This window comes from Erinaceus europaeus, chromosome 17 (genome assembly GCF_950295315.1).
Source record: "Erinaceus europaeus chromosome 17, mEriEur2.1, whole genome shotgun sequence".
In the NCBI taxonomy this organism is placed as follows: Eukaryota; Metazoa; Chordata; class Mammalia; order Eulipotyphla; family Erinaceidae; genus Erinaceus; species Erinaceus europaeus.
The window spans coordinates 41059267-41073067 of record NC_080178.1 but is presented as its reverse complement, the minus strand read 5'-3'; the positions used below and the strand labels follow the sequence as shown (position 1 = coordinate 41073067).

The 13801-nt window shown below is 40.9% G+C and overlaps 1 protein-coding gene across 20 annotated transcripts in view; it reads right to left on the bottom strand.

Annotated features, from left to right (window-relative positions):
• PICALM (phosphatidylinositol binding clathrin assembly protein) overlaps positions 1–12966 on the bottom strand; it is a 113647-nt gene extending 100681 nt beyond the window's left edge. For 6 of the 20 annotated variants that reach the window (XM_016191125.2, XM_016191116.2, XM_016191126.2 and 3 more), the window contains exon 1: positions 12527–12965. In XM_016191125.2, coding sequence (XP_016046611.1) covers positions 12527–12656 — 130 coding nt within the window. In that variant the 5' untranslated portion in view covers positions 12657–12965. Of the gene's footprint in view, positions 1–11368; positions 11458–12526 lie in introns of all 20 variants that reach the window. The other 14 variants (XM_007529689.3, XM_007529690.3, XM_016191119.2 and 11 more) reach the window with 6 other exon arrangements.
• Positions 12967–13801: the final 835 nt, after the last annotated feature.

Sequence of the window (13801 nt, the reverse complement as noted above, 5' to 3'; positions counted from 1 at the left end):
GCACAGTGGATAAAATATTGAACTCTCAAGCATGAGGTCCTGAGTTCAATCCCCAGCAGCACATGTACCAACCAGAGTGATGTCTGGTTCTTTCTCTCTTTTCTCATAAATAAATTGAAAAAAAAAAAAAACCCTTTAAAAAAACTTCTAGATCAGCAATAATCCTTGCTTTCCCTGTATTAGTAATGGTCTCAGAAAATGAAGTACAACTGTACCCCAGGAGGTGGTACAGCCGGCTGAGCTTGCATGCATGAGAGTTGGATCCCAGGCACTGCATGTGCCAGTGGTGTTGGGATTCTCTCTTTAACAAGCAAAAAACATCTTTTTTTTTTTTAACTTAAGAAAGGAGACAGTAACAAAACCATAGAATAAGAGGAGTACAGAAAATATTAAGTGCAATCTTAAAAATCAGCTCTAATCCAACTAGTTTCACCTCTAGTAATTTGGAGACAAGATCTAAAGATTACATGATAAAAATGTACAGTCCAACTCACAATCAGGTACCTCAGATAACTGCTCCAGCTGTATTTCTCCTTTATACACTGTCCCTCCCAGAATACCAAACACCTTATTTATCCCTTGAGATTAAAGACACCTTTGCTCTTCAGACACCATTGCAGCCTTCCTTTCTACCAATGTCTGTTCATGGGGTCACTCCCTACTTATCATTTAGGGCCCAGGGAAAAAAAGTACTGCATAGCACTGGTATCTAAAACTGGAAAAACAAACAAACAAACAAAAAAAAACAGCTACTAAATGGGAGTAAAAGTGACTTTACATGGAGGCTCTGGAGATTTCTCAGGGAACACCTTTATGCAGCAGGTAAATCACCATCAGTCCTTAAAATACCTGTCGCCTACTTAGAACCTATCACTAACCTTCGCATCTGAAGATTCAAGTAGATGTCAACCAGACTTCCCTGGAAAGACAACCCCACCAATGTGTCCTGGAGCTCTGATTCCCCAGAACCCCACCCCACTAGGGAAAGAAAAGGCAGGCTGGGAGTATGGATCGACTTGCCAACGTCCATGTTCAGCGGGGAAGCAATTACAGAAGCCAACCTTCCACCTTCTGCACCCCACAATGACCTTGGGTCCATACTCCCAGAGGGTTAAAGAATAGGAAAGCTATCAAGGGAGGGGATGAGGGGATGAGAAGCGGAGTTCTGGTGGTGGGAATTGTGTGGAGTTGTACCCCTCTTATCCTATGGTTTTGTTAGTGTTTCCTTTTTATAAATAATAAAAAAATTAAAAAAGAATATACCTTAAAAATAATTTAAAAATTAATTCATAGTCTGCCTGGAATTCACTCACATGTAAATAATAAAAGTAAAGCAGAAGAAAATTCAATATTTGACTACAAAAAAGTTAAACTAATTTGTTTGAAGTCAAACAGAACAATATGTATCAAGAAACCCTAACTTTACATAGTTTAACTCTGACAGCTATCTCTCAATACCCATAACTCCTCATGTTTTCAACAACAAAAATTAAAACACCTGTAATGTGGGAAGTGGCTCAGCTCTAGAATAAAGAACTTGCATGAATAAGGTACCAAGTTTGATACCCAGGCACCGCACAAACTAAAGTGATGCTCTGCTTCTCTCTCTCACACTGTCTGGGTCTCTCTCTCTCATTAAGTAGTAAATAATTCTTAAAAAAATAAAATAAAGTGGGTCGAGCGGTGGCGCAGTGGGTTAAGCGCATGTGGTGCAAAGCACAGGGACTGGTGTAAAGATCCTGGTTCGTATCATGGGAAGGTACAAGAACCACAGCACACTATTCTATGTGGGGAAAAAAAAAAAAAAAAACTGCTGACTGGCATCCAAGCAACTGTGTATGATCTCAATACATATGTAAAAGAAAAATATGTATATACACATGTGGTGGCCCATCCAGCTGAATAACTGATTCAAATATTTATTTTTTTCAGTCAAACTATGGGAACTGCCATCAAAATTTCCTTTCTCCTTCACTTACCTGTGTCCACATTAACAGAAGTAGGAAAGTATACTATATGTCAAGTTAAAGGGAAGTAACTTAAATATTCTTACTATCAGCTAGACTTCTCATATCCTATACAAAAATTAGCTTAAAAAATCACATTTACCTAACAAAAGGGCTTTTCAAAGTTAGCCCAATTACCAAATAATGTGATGATGACATTAACTATCCAGTGTCTTTTTGAACCCTAAGACAGCAGGAACCTCACATCTCCACTATAAAGTCTCTACTACCCCCAGTCCTGGAACCTTTGGATAGGACCCACTTTCCCGTATGCCTCTCCCAATCCATATCAAATAATATTGCATCTGCCGATCACAACCTAATCAACACAACGATTGCCACCTCAACATGCTTCACTTCAGACTGTGTCCAGAGACTTCACGTGTGGAATGACTACCCTTCAGCTTCATTACTCGGGTGAGACCTTTCCTTTCAGTATTCTCTAATTCCATACCAGGTGGTTCACTTTCTAACAAAGTCCCAAAACCTAGACATACACTAGTTTCGGTGAGCGAGAGCATATGTTCACACGTATCCATAAACTACTGCAAAATATATACCTGAAAGCATAATTACACTAGAGTTTGCAGTGTAACACTTCCTCTCCCCTAACACTTCCTCTCCACTATTCCAAGCTTTGAGTCCATGATTGCTCAACAATTTGTTTGGCTTTGTATGTTAACTCTCTTTTCAGTCACCAGGTTCCAGATGCCATCAGGATGCCTGCCAGGCTTCCCTGGACTGAAGACCCCACCAATGTGTCCTGGAGCTCCGCTTCCCCAGAGACCCACCCTACTAGGGAAAGAGAGAGGCAGAGTATGGGAGTATGGACCTACCAGTCAACGCCCATGTTCAGCGGGGAAGCAATTACAGAAGCCAGACCTCCCACCTTCTGCAACCCACAATGACCCTGGGTCCATGCTCCCAGAGGGATAGAGAATGGGAAAGCTATCAGGGGAGGGGGTGGGATATATGGAGATTGGGTGGTGGGAATTGTGTGGAGTTGTACCCCTCCTACCCTATGGTTTTGTTAATTTATCCTTTCTTAAATTAAAAAAAAAATCACATTTAAACTATAACCCTCTTAGGAGTAGCTTAGGTGTAACTCTCCTATGCCTCAGATTAATGAATAGTTTCTAGCATACCAAAAGTCAAACTGAAAGAGAAACTGAATTCCAACAACAGTAGCAAAAGTGGGAAGCCAAGCCACAGGGCAGAAAAATAATCAGCAAATTGTAAGGATCTAGTAATCAGATTGTGTGAGCACATAAAAGTCACTCAACATCAGTAGACACTAGGAAAATACAAACCAAGATCATGAGATGTCATTTCATACCCAGTAAGATGACTACCATTAGAAAGAAAAAATTGAGACCCAAAACAAATATTGGCAAAGAATGTGGAGAAACAAGGACATGCAGACATTGTTGCTGGGAATGGTGGGAAGACATCTAGCAGTTTCTCAAAAAGTTAAACATAATTACTGTATGACCCAATAATTCCATTCCTAGGAAAATATGTTCACACAAAATATACTAATGTCCACAGCAGTTATTTCCTTATCATCTGGCGCTTCAATTGCTCCAGGCTGACAGAGGTAGAGGGGGAAAGATACCAAAGGACTGAAGGTTCCTTAGTGAGCACAAAACTTAAAACTAGGTAGTAAATGATATTGCAGATGTACTACCATGTGAGCTACTGTGCTACTGTATTTTTTAACAGCTAAAAAATGTAAACACAAATGCCCATGATGCGATGGGCAGATGAAATGTGGTATATCTTATACAATGAAAGAGTACTTTATTTTACATAGAAGGAAGTACAATTACATACAATGACAAAGGTGAACCCTGAAATTATGTGAAATGAAAGAAACAAGAAATAATTGGCATATATTGCATAACTTCATTTATATAAAACACTCAGAACAGGAAAGTCCATAGATAGTTGTCAACAGAGAGGATGGGGAGACTGAGAGTGACTGCTAGATTAGCATAATGATCATGCAAAAAGACTTTCATGCATCAGAGGTTCCAGGTTCAGTTCTCTGCACCACTATAAACCAGAGCTGAGCAGTACTCTGGTATATGGAAAAAAAAAAAACTTGCTAACAGAGAAGTTTCTTTTAGGCGATGATGGTTGTACACAATGTTCTTACTATATTAAAAGCACTGTACACCTTAAAGGGTGAACTGTACTTTAACTTAATTACACCTCATTTTAAAAATTGCAAAAAAAAAAAAATCACTGCCTCACAATCTACCTTTTCACATTAGCTTTGGACTTTTTTTAAATAATATTTCAAATTATTCAATACTCTGTGGTAATCAAATTTTTGCAAACAACTGTATCAAGTGTATCAAATGGGCCTGCAATCCTCTTCATGGTAAATACTACCCTGCTATTTTTTTTATATATGATTAAATTACAATAAAATGTTCACATATTCAGTATATTGAAAATATGGTACATTCGTACTTCTTAAGTATTCACAAGAAAACATAAGCTTTTAAACATACACACACAGCCCTTGTTCTCTTATGTGGAGACCTACAATAAACTACATTAAAATTGTAACAACTGAGTATGCCCTGATTAGTCAGATACCTTAAATCTTAAGTAGGTGAAGTCTATAAAGATCCTGGCTTCCTCAACCTAGAAGGGAAATGTTCCTTGAGCAAAATTTGGTCCCTCACGATGCTTTCAAGGGACCAAGTAATAAGTTTAGATAAAAAAGATACCAGATCAATTAAAAAAAAAAATCACTGAATTCCATATGTTGGAGAAGACTTTCAGCAAATCTCACAAGCTCCTGAAATCAAACTAAAAATTTTCTTTTCTTTAAGATTAAGATTTTAAAATTTTATTTTATTTATTATTGGATAAAGACAGAGGAATTGAGAGGGAAGAGGTGAGAGAGAGAGAGAAAGAAAGAGAGAGATAGGAGGAAAGAAAGACACCTGCAACCCTGCTTCACAAGTGGTGAAGCTTTCACTCTGCAGGTTGCGACCATGGGCTTGAACCCAGGCCCTTGCACACTGTAACAACATGTGCACTTATCTCAAACTAAGAATTTTTCTATGTTCTCCAAACTTAGAGAGCGCCTACTAATAATGCAACCATCACTTGTACCATGCCAACCCTTCTTTGCCTTATATTTAAGAAGAAAAAAAACCACCTCATATCTAAACAAAACTAAAGGTCTTAATGCCTCACCAACACCAGCAAACACAGAACCACCTTTGTTTTTATCAGTGTGTCTTATTTGATTTTAACCAGCAAAATTCATTCATTATCACATAAATAATCATCATAAAATATTAAATGCCGGGAGCCAGGCGGTGGCGCAGCGGGTTAAGCGCACATGGCGCAAAGCACAAGGACCGGCGTTAAAAATCCTGGTTCGAGCCCCCGGCTCCCCACCTGCAGGGCAGTCACTTCACAGGCGGTGAAGCAGGTCTGTAGGTGTCTGTCTTTCTCTCCCCCTCTCTGTCTTCCCCTCCTCTCCATTTCTCTCTGTCCTATCCAACAATAACAACAATAACTACAACAATAAAACAACAAGGGCAACAAAAGGGAATAAATATAAAAAAATTTAAAAAAAAAAAAAAGAAAAAATATATTAAATGCCTAGTGGAATGCTGATCTCTAGGCTGTGACCATAACTTGTTCATGGAATAGGCTACACTGTGAGGGAAATTATATGCCATCAGAGTATTTACTGAGCCCTCACAGGGTCTCTGAGAACAGAGAACAGCTCAAAAGAGTTCCTATTCTGCAGAGATAGGCACAAGAACCCAAGATAGCACATATATATATTTAATGACACTAGCTGCAGTTTAACAAAATAAACTTTAAATGACAATGATAATGTAAAGAACCTTTGGAAGGAGGAGTCAGCTTAAATGCCAGTGCCAACCAATGCAAGTGAGTTCAAAGGTTTAAAAAGAAGGGTATTTAGCCAGAGCAATAGTATGTGCAAAGGATGATAGTTTGAGGGTCAAGAACACACTCTGGCACAACTTCCTTCACTGAATAGGAAAATAGCTTGTTTGTTTGTTTGTTTTAGTCTTTTTTTCAAACAGACTGAGAAAAAAAGAAATGAGAACAAGAGTTAAGACTTTTTAACCTCTACCCCCATAATCTCCATTTCAAACAGCTATTTCCATCCACACTACTTAGAGGCACATATAATCAAAGGATTATGTCACATCTCTTGTTCAAAATCTTTCCAACAGTTGGGTCAATCACCCACCAAGCTAAATCCAAAATGACTGTTTACAAACTTTCATAAATTGAGTTCCTTTCTGCATATCCTCTTCTCTCCTTTAATATACACTCTTCCCTTTTAGTTTCATAGCCTTTACAATCTTAAAAGTTGATAACTCTAAAAAACTTCAATTCATAGTTTCTATATCAATGCTTACTGTGTTAGAAATGAGAACTAAAATACATTATCCATAAATTACTTTATTCCAAAACCAATGCTTAGAGGTGTAGCATCTTTGCTACTCCTTACTATCTTAGTAGAAAACAGCCGGGTTGTCCTATCTGCTACTATATTCAATCTGTTGTAATACCACACACAACAGACTATAGAAGACTCCACCATCTACTGTATACAAGAATAAAAATCAAAAAGGTAAATGGCATTTTAGTATGGATTACAGTTTTGACATTCAGCATGTTGAAAGTGTCTTGGAGACTCCCAGGAACTCCAGGACCAGGTTATGGACCACTGCCATGAAGAAAAGAATAAGGCTTATTCATTCATTCCCTAAGTAGAAGAGCATTATGTAATAAGTCACACCGAGATGAAGCACAGACCTGATGCTGTACAACATGGGTTCAAGCCACAATTCATCTCATCTTGGCTGTGCAATGCCAGACAAATTATTCAGCTTTAATTTTATTTTCTCCTTAAGTGAAAAAATAAAAACCTCTCTCACAAGTTGCTAAAGAGGTTAATAAGCTACGGTGTCTAGCAATATCAGTACCCAGCACAAAATAAACAAATATATATTTGTTAAATAAGCAAATCAATCTAGGCACAAGCACAAAGAACATGCCTAGACACAAGTAATGCTAGTTCATTCTAATATAATTTGAGAAATTCACAATATTTTGATAACCTGGTAAACTGAAATCTGAATACAAAAGTTTAGGCTCATCAAAATTCCCTTTTAAAGCAGTATTGTTAATAGAGCCTAGTGGCCAAGGAAAAATTCTCCAAAAAAAGAACCAGACACACAATGAACATACAAAATTCTAAAAAGTCAAATCCAAATTTTAATTCTCTACAGAAATGTAATAAAGCAATCTAACCAGAAATATACTGAGACAGAACACAAAGTAACCAACCACACTTCAGCCACCAACAGAACAAGAAGAGCAAATACTAGGCATTTACTTTAAAAAATCAAACCCTACACTTCTAGATGTGGCTCTAAACTCATGCCAAGAGGCTTGAAAGCTTATTTTTCTCTCACTGACTTTAAGGGAGAATCCATAAAATTAAAGTACTTGAGTACTGAAGAAAAGAGAACAGAAGTAGCTCTATGCATCATGGGGAGCTTCCATATTATACATTCTAAATGATAATCAATGAAAAATAAGCACAATTATTTCAATTAAAGTAATTTTAACAATTAAAAATGTGTTTTAATAATGTATTTGAAACATTTAATAGTTCATTTATATCTCACAAATCAAATAAGGTGGGAAAAATCAAGTCACTTCATAAGTGATTTCACTTCTCACCTTTATCACTCTAAATTAAATTTAAAGACACTTTTCAAATTTACATGTGTGTATACACAAACATGCTAAGAAAAAAAAATGCCTAGGAGCTGGGGAAACAGCATAATGGTTATGCAAAAACCTTTCATATCTGAGGCTCCAAGACCCCACCTTCAATCTGAAGCTCAATGCCAGAGCTGAGCAGTGTTCTGGTATTTCTGTGTCTCTCATTAAAATAAAATAAATATATATATTTTTTTAAAAAGGCAGAAAAGAAAGGAAAGAAGAAAAAGAATGCCTAAAGTTTTATATTAAGAACTTTTAAAAATAAGTCCACCAAAGTGGACTTTTTCACTTTGCAAAGTGAAACCAAACTACATTGCAAAGCTATTTCAGTTAGCTTGCTAAAATGAAAATATCAATCATATAATTAGGTCTAATGAAAAAGAATAGGAAGCTCACATATTCACTACAAAATAACTCCCTCCGTAAAACAAAATCCATTTAGAAAGTTACATTCTCTCTAAATAAGAGCTATCTTGGAGCAGAGCATCCACCACTTAGAATCTTCCTTACACACATCATCTTATAAACATGGTTGCAATTACCTTACTGATAATACTCAGAATGTCATTAACTAAAACATTAAAAATATAAATGAATTTATAGTGAATATTCCAGGTACCTTTTGATCTTGCGTATACATTTCCAATGGTTATACAAACTCAAATATAAACACCTACTACATAGTCAAAAAGTCATAAATTACTTTTTTAAAAGGTCTTATTTATTTACACAGAGGGAGAGAATGAGAACCAAAGAACATTGTGGTACATGAGCTACCAGGGATCAAACGCAGGACCTCTTGCTGTAGGGTCCAATGCTTTAACCACTGTGCAACCTCCCAGACAGCCAAATCCTTGCTCTTAAAAAATATTTTATCAGCAATAAATTAAACAGGGTCTGAATCTAGTATAAAACACACTACATCTACCATAGAGATGTATTTGTAATGGATGCTAATGAGAACATGATGTTGATTTGGCTGTAGAGCATGTTAGGCAGACAAACGGAGGTTGGAATAAAGTGCCCTGGGAAATAAAGAGAAAAATAAGAACAGAAAAGTGAAGTCATTATAACTATTAACATATTACATTCCAGTGGAATGTCACAATGTAAAAGCCCTAAGAACTGGAGAGTCCGGTGGGTAGCATAGAGGGTTAAGCACACATGGCACAAATCTCAAGGACCCGCGGAAGGATCCAGGTGGAACCACCCGCTCCGGGGAGCCGCTTTCACTGGCAGTGAAGCAGGCCTGCAGGTGTCTTTCCCCCTCTGTCTTCCCCTCCTCTCTCCATTTCTCTCTGTCCTAACGATGACATCAACAACAATAACTACAACAATAAAAAAGGGCAGCAAAAGGGAAAATAAATAAATGATTAAAAAAAAAAAAAGCCCCAGGAACTTAAACTAGTGTATATAAAACAGAAAATTCACACTGAAAAACAAGGCAAAAGCCTGTAAAATTAGAATATATTTTAAACATATTTGAAAGTTGTGTTTCATCAGTCCTTACAGATGTTTTGGGCATTCTATATATACTCTCTTTATCTGGAGTTAGAATGTACTTTCTTGTGCATTTTGTCTGCTTCTCCTCTTTGTAATTGTGAGAAGGAATTAAATTAGAAGTCCTTCAGCTACTAAGGGACAATATTTTTCTACCTAATGACCATTAGAGATCTAAAAATAAATGCAAATAGTGTCTTCTCACAAATGTACTTCAAGTGTAACAACTCTTCATTATTAGCAACAACACTTAACTACTGACAACTACAAACAAAGTAAAAATTCTTTCTTGGGAGTCCGGCGGTAGCGCAGTGGGTTAAGCGCACGTGGCGCGAAGCACAAGGGCTGGCTTGAGGATCATGGTTCGAGCCCCAGCTCCCCACCTGCAGGGGAGTCGCTTCACAAGTGGTGAAGCAGGTCTGCAGGTGTCTCTCTCCCCCTATCTGTCTTCCCCTCCTCTCTCCATTTCTCTCTGTCAACGACGACATTAATAACTATAACAACAATAAAGAAACAAGGACAACAAAAGGGAAAATAAATATAATTTTCTTTTAAATTCTTTCTTAAACAAGTATGTTCTGCAGTATGAATTAAGTCATAATTCACAGACTATAATAATAGCTTCCTAAAATGGAATGATCGATCACATGAGGAACACAGAAACCACCTCCACATTTGAAAGACCTGGGGGTGGGGGGAAAAGAACTATGAACAGGAAGGTTTAAAAACCAAAACAGTGTTCAGTTGTTCAACTAGTCTACAGTTCAAACTAGTCTACAGTTTTCAGGACATTAGAAGGTGCAACAGAACCAAGCCTTCACTAAAAAAATTACTGAAAGAGAAAAAACTCTGAAGTTCCTGGTGTCATTGTCCAGAAATGCTTGTGATAGTTTTTTCAGTTTTCATATGTTGTCAAAGTAAGGTACTTAGGAAAGCCACTGGCTGATGAGGCTTGTTTAAATATACTTAGAATTTGTGAGAACTGTTTACAAGAGTAGTTTTAAAATAATATAAGGAAAACTGTACCACTATGTTGCAAAACACCATTGAAAAAGAAGCATAGTGGCTTCTTACTGAATACATATTTTTAATCAAACATGATCATATTCAGATACTAACGAAAAGGAAGCTTAAAAATTAAGCAGTGACAGAGGAAAAGAACTACAAATTATCCTCCAAGTCTAATTCCAGATAGCATCTGCAATAGCTATTACAAAAGTAAAGGCTAAGTAAGATTTGCAAATAGCACCCTTATAACTTGTTCTAAACTATCCCCCTTCCCTTTGGCAATGTGCTAAAAAAATAAAAATAAAAAAAGAAAGGAAGAAAGAAAGAAAAAGAAAAAAACTGCTGCATGTGAAGTAAGACAATCTCTATAAAGACTTTTAAAATTGTTCCTATTCTTGTTATAATTTATTCTTTTCAGTGAGAGGATGGGAAAGTATTGTAGCTCAGTTATAATTTATCGACACCGCCAACCACCACCACTATCACCAAAAGAATTAGCAATATCAGGGCAAGTCTTAAGACTGGGTAGAGCAAATCAAGTAGTTATTTAAAGAGCAATTAAAAAGCAGAAGAGTTTACCCTAAATATCAGGGAGTAAAAACTTTGTCAATTACGGATTCGTAATGCATTTTAAAGATCTCTGCACTTAAAAGAGTCACCACTTAAACAGGCAAGGACTGACAGTTAAAATGGTCAACATAATGAGCACATCAGGGAGAACCAAGCAATAATGAGGCAGCTTTTTTCTTTTAAACATTTCCAAAGTGGAGATATGTCACAGTGAATAATAGGTTTGTAGCAGTAAGTTGTTCAAACAGTACTTCATGAGCAAAGTACTTAAGAATTAACATTCTGGACATTAAATTAAAAAAAAAAAACGCAAATATTAACGCCAAAGTCCAAATGAGCAACCAAAACATGACTCCCTGTCAGTGTTCCCTTTCCGGACATGCTCGTTCTTGCTTCGAATAGTAAAGCAAAGTAACTTTCATGTAGGCTGAAAGTCGGTCAGGCTTATGTGTTCAATAGCCACTAAAAGGGGAACTTACTATTGTGCCTATTCCCCTATTTTTCCCTGCAAAGTTTCGGGTCAAAGCTCCACTGAGTCAAAGCTTGAGCAATCCAATGAGCACTGTACCTTGAGGTAAAGGAGTGGAAAGAAAAAAGCATTACAGGTGGCTTCCAGGTTTGAAAAAAGTTGGGAGGAGTTAGCGCCAGTAATTTGTGTGAGCAAATGGAGTGATCTTGTGCCTTAGAAGAAAAGCTAGTCCACCCCCCTTCAAAAATAAAAAAAGATAACCAGCACAAAGTAAAAGCAAGTCCAAACTCAAGCATCATCAAACATCTATTTAAATCGGACTTTAGGGTCATGCATACTATCTGTAAGACTAATCATTAATCCATTTAGAATCCCAGGAGTCTAGGTTTCACACTCAAGTTTCTAGATTCAAGCCGCTTGATACCACTATTAGCAAACCCTTTTTCTGTCTGTATCCTCAATGGCAATGCCCGACCTTCACAATTTACCAAATCAAAATCCAGAAAGCAGAACAGATCGCGCCAGAAAATTAAAGTAAAGCGGTCGGTTTCCACAAAGCCTTTCCAAACTATACCACACGGAACCCTTTACTGGCACTCCCACGAAAAGCGTCCTCTCGGATGAAAGCCGGTTACTGGGTATGCGACTTTCAATGAAACGGGAAACTTCACTGAAGCTACGGGGGCAGAGAAAGTAACCCCAGGTGGGGGGAGGGCGGGCGGCGGAGGAGCCCAGGAAGGACCGGACAGAAGCGGCGGGACGACTCGGGAGGCGGCTCTCGGGGCAGCGGGGAGGCTGGGACCCGATTCCCCACCACCGGGTATGGACGGAGAGCCGGGGAGAGCTCCCAAGGAGACAATGGGACTGGGAGGCCAGGGGCCGGCGGCACGGGATGGGAAAGAGAAGGGAGCAAAACCGCGGAGGAGCCGGCGGTTGGGAGGCGAGAAGCCTCGGTTGGGCGAGGCAGGGCGGGCGCCGGGGCGTCCTGGGTCCTGGCCGAGGGTCCGGGAAGGCCCGGAGGGGAGTGGCCTGTGGCAGGCCCAGATGAGCGGAAGCCGCACAGGCAGGTGTGATGGCAGCCGGAGCCCAGCTCGGTCCCGCGGGCCGGGAAGCCGCAGGGCGGGGACAGGTAGGCGCAGAGGGCCGGGGTCGCGGCGCGGGCACTCACAGTCCAGGTGCTTTTTCTTGGGCCCCATGATCTCGTGGGTCGTGGCCTTGCATACTGTCTTGGAGACGGCAGAGCCGGTGACACTGTGCTGGGCGGCGGTGATCCGGTCCGTCAGGCTCTGGCCGGACATCTCGGCAGCTCGTCCGCCACCCCTCCCGCTCGGCAGCCCGCGGGGACCCCCACCCCCCAGCACTCCTCAGTCCCACCGCCTCCTCCGCCCGCCGGCCTGGGGCGGGGCTCAGGGCCGCGCGCTGCCCGCCCCTCGGCCCGGAAAGCGCCTGCTAGTGTCCCCCGCGAGGTCAGACACAAAGTCGGCCACTGCCCTGCCCCCGCAGAAGCTCAGCCCACCCCTGTCCCGGTCAGCTGGAGCCGGCCCGGGCCAGAGGAACAGGCAGCTGCAGGAAAATGGCGGCGCCCGGCTCCTCCTCGGCGCTATCCGGTCGGTGCAGGTCACGTGACTCGGCGCCCCGCCCCCTTTTCCCTTCCTCGCGGACTCCCGCCCCCCCACCGCCCCGCGAGGGAAGAGCGGGGCGGCGCCCGCGCGCTACGTGGTGGAACCCGCGCGGCGGCGCAACAGGAGGCCCGCCGCGGGGGAGGGGCACGGAGGGGCATCACGTGACGTTCCCGGCCAACAGGTCGCGCGAGTAGGGTCACAGAGAGCGGGCGGGGCGGCGGTCCTGCGCAGGGCCCACCGCGCCTCCGCCCGGGGGTGTACTCCTCTGCCAGGGATGAGCACCTCCGGCCCTGGGGTCGCCTAAGGGTGCACAAAGTGTATCTAAACGCAATCCCTAAAGATTTAAGAGTACTTGGCTTCGGGGTTGGATTTTTGAGCCTGCCAGCAGGCCTTCCCCTACCCCACAGCTGCTAATGCGCTCCTTGTGCACCTCAGAAGCGCTAGGTTCTTTGTTGCTCTCCCCCCCTCCCCACCCTTTCTTTTTTTTCTGGAAAGACTTGCAAAGGTCACCTGGCTTTGTTTGGTCTCAGCACGCTGCTGCCCATCTAAATTTAGCTCCTTAACCGGCTGGGATTCATTCTCCAGAGTGTCAAATAGGACAGGAAACACATAGCTTCTCTGGAATTTGAAAAGGGAAGTAGTAGGGTGATGTCAACAGAGATTAGCTTGACCTAACAAGGCTGACTTGCTGGGGTGATTAAAGGTCCAGACCATAGAAGGAAATTAGAGAAGTAAGTGAAGAAGTCCCCCTCCAACAAACTGTCTCCCCTGGAGAGGTCTCTCTCCACTTTGACCCTTTTCTGGTGGGTAATCCAGATGTT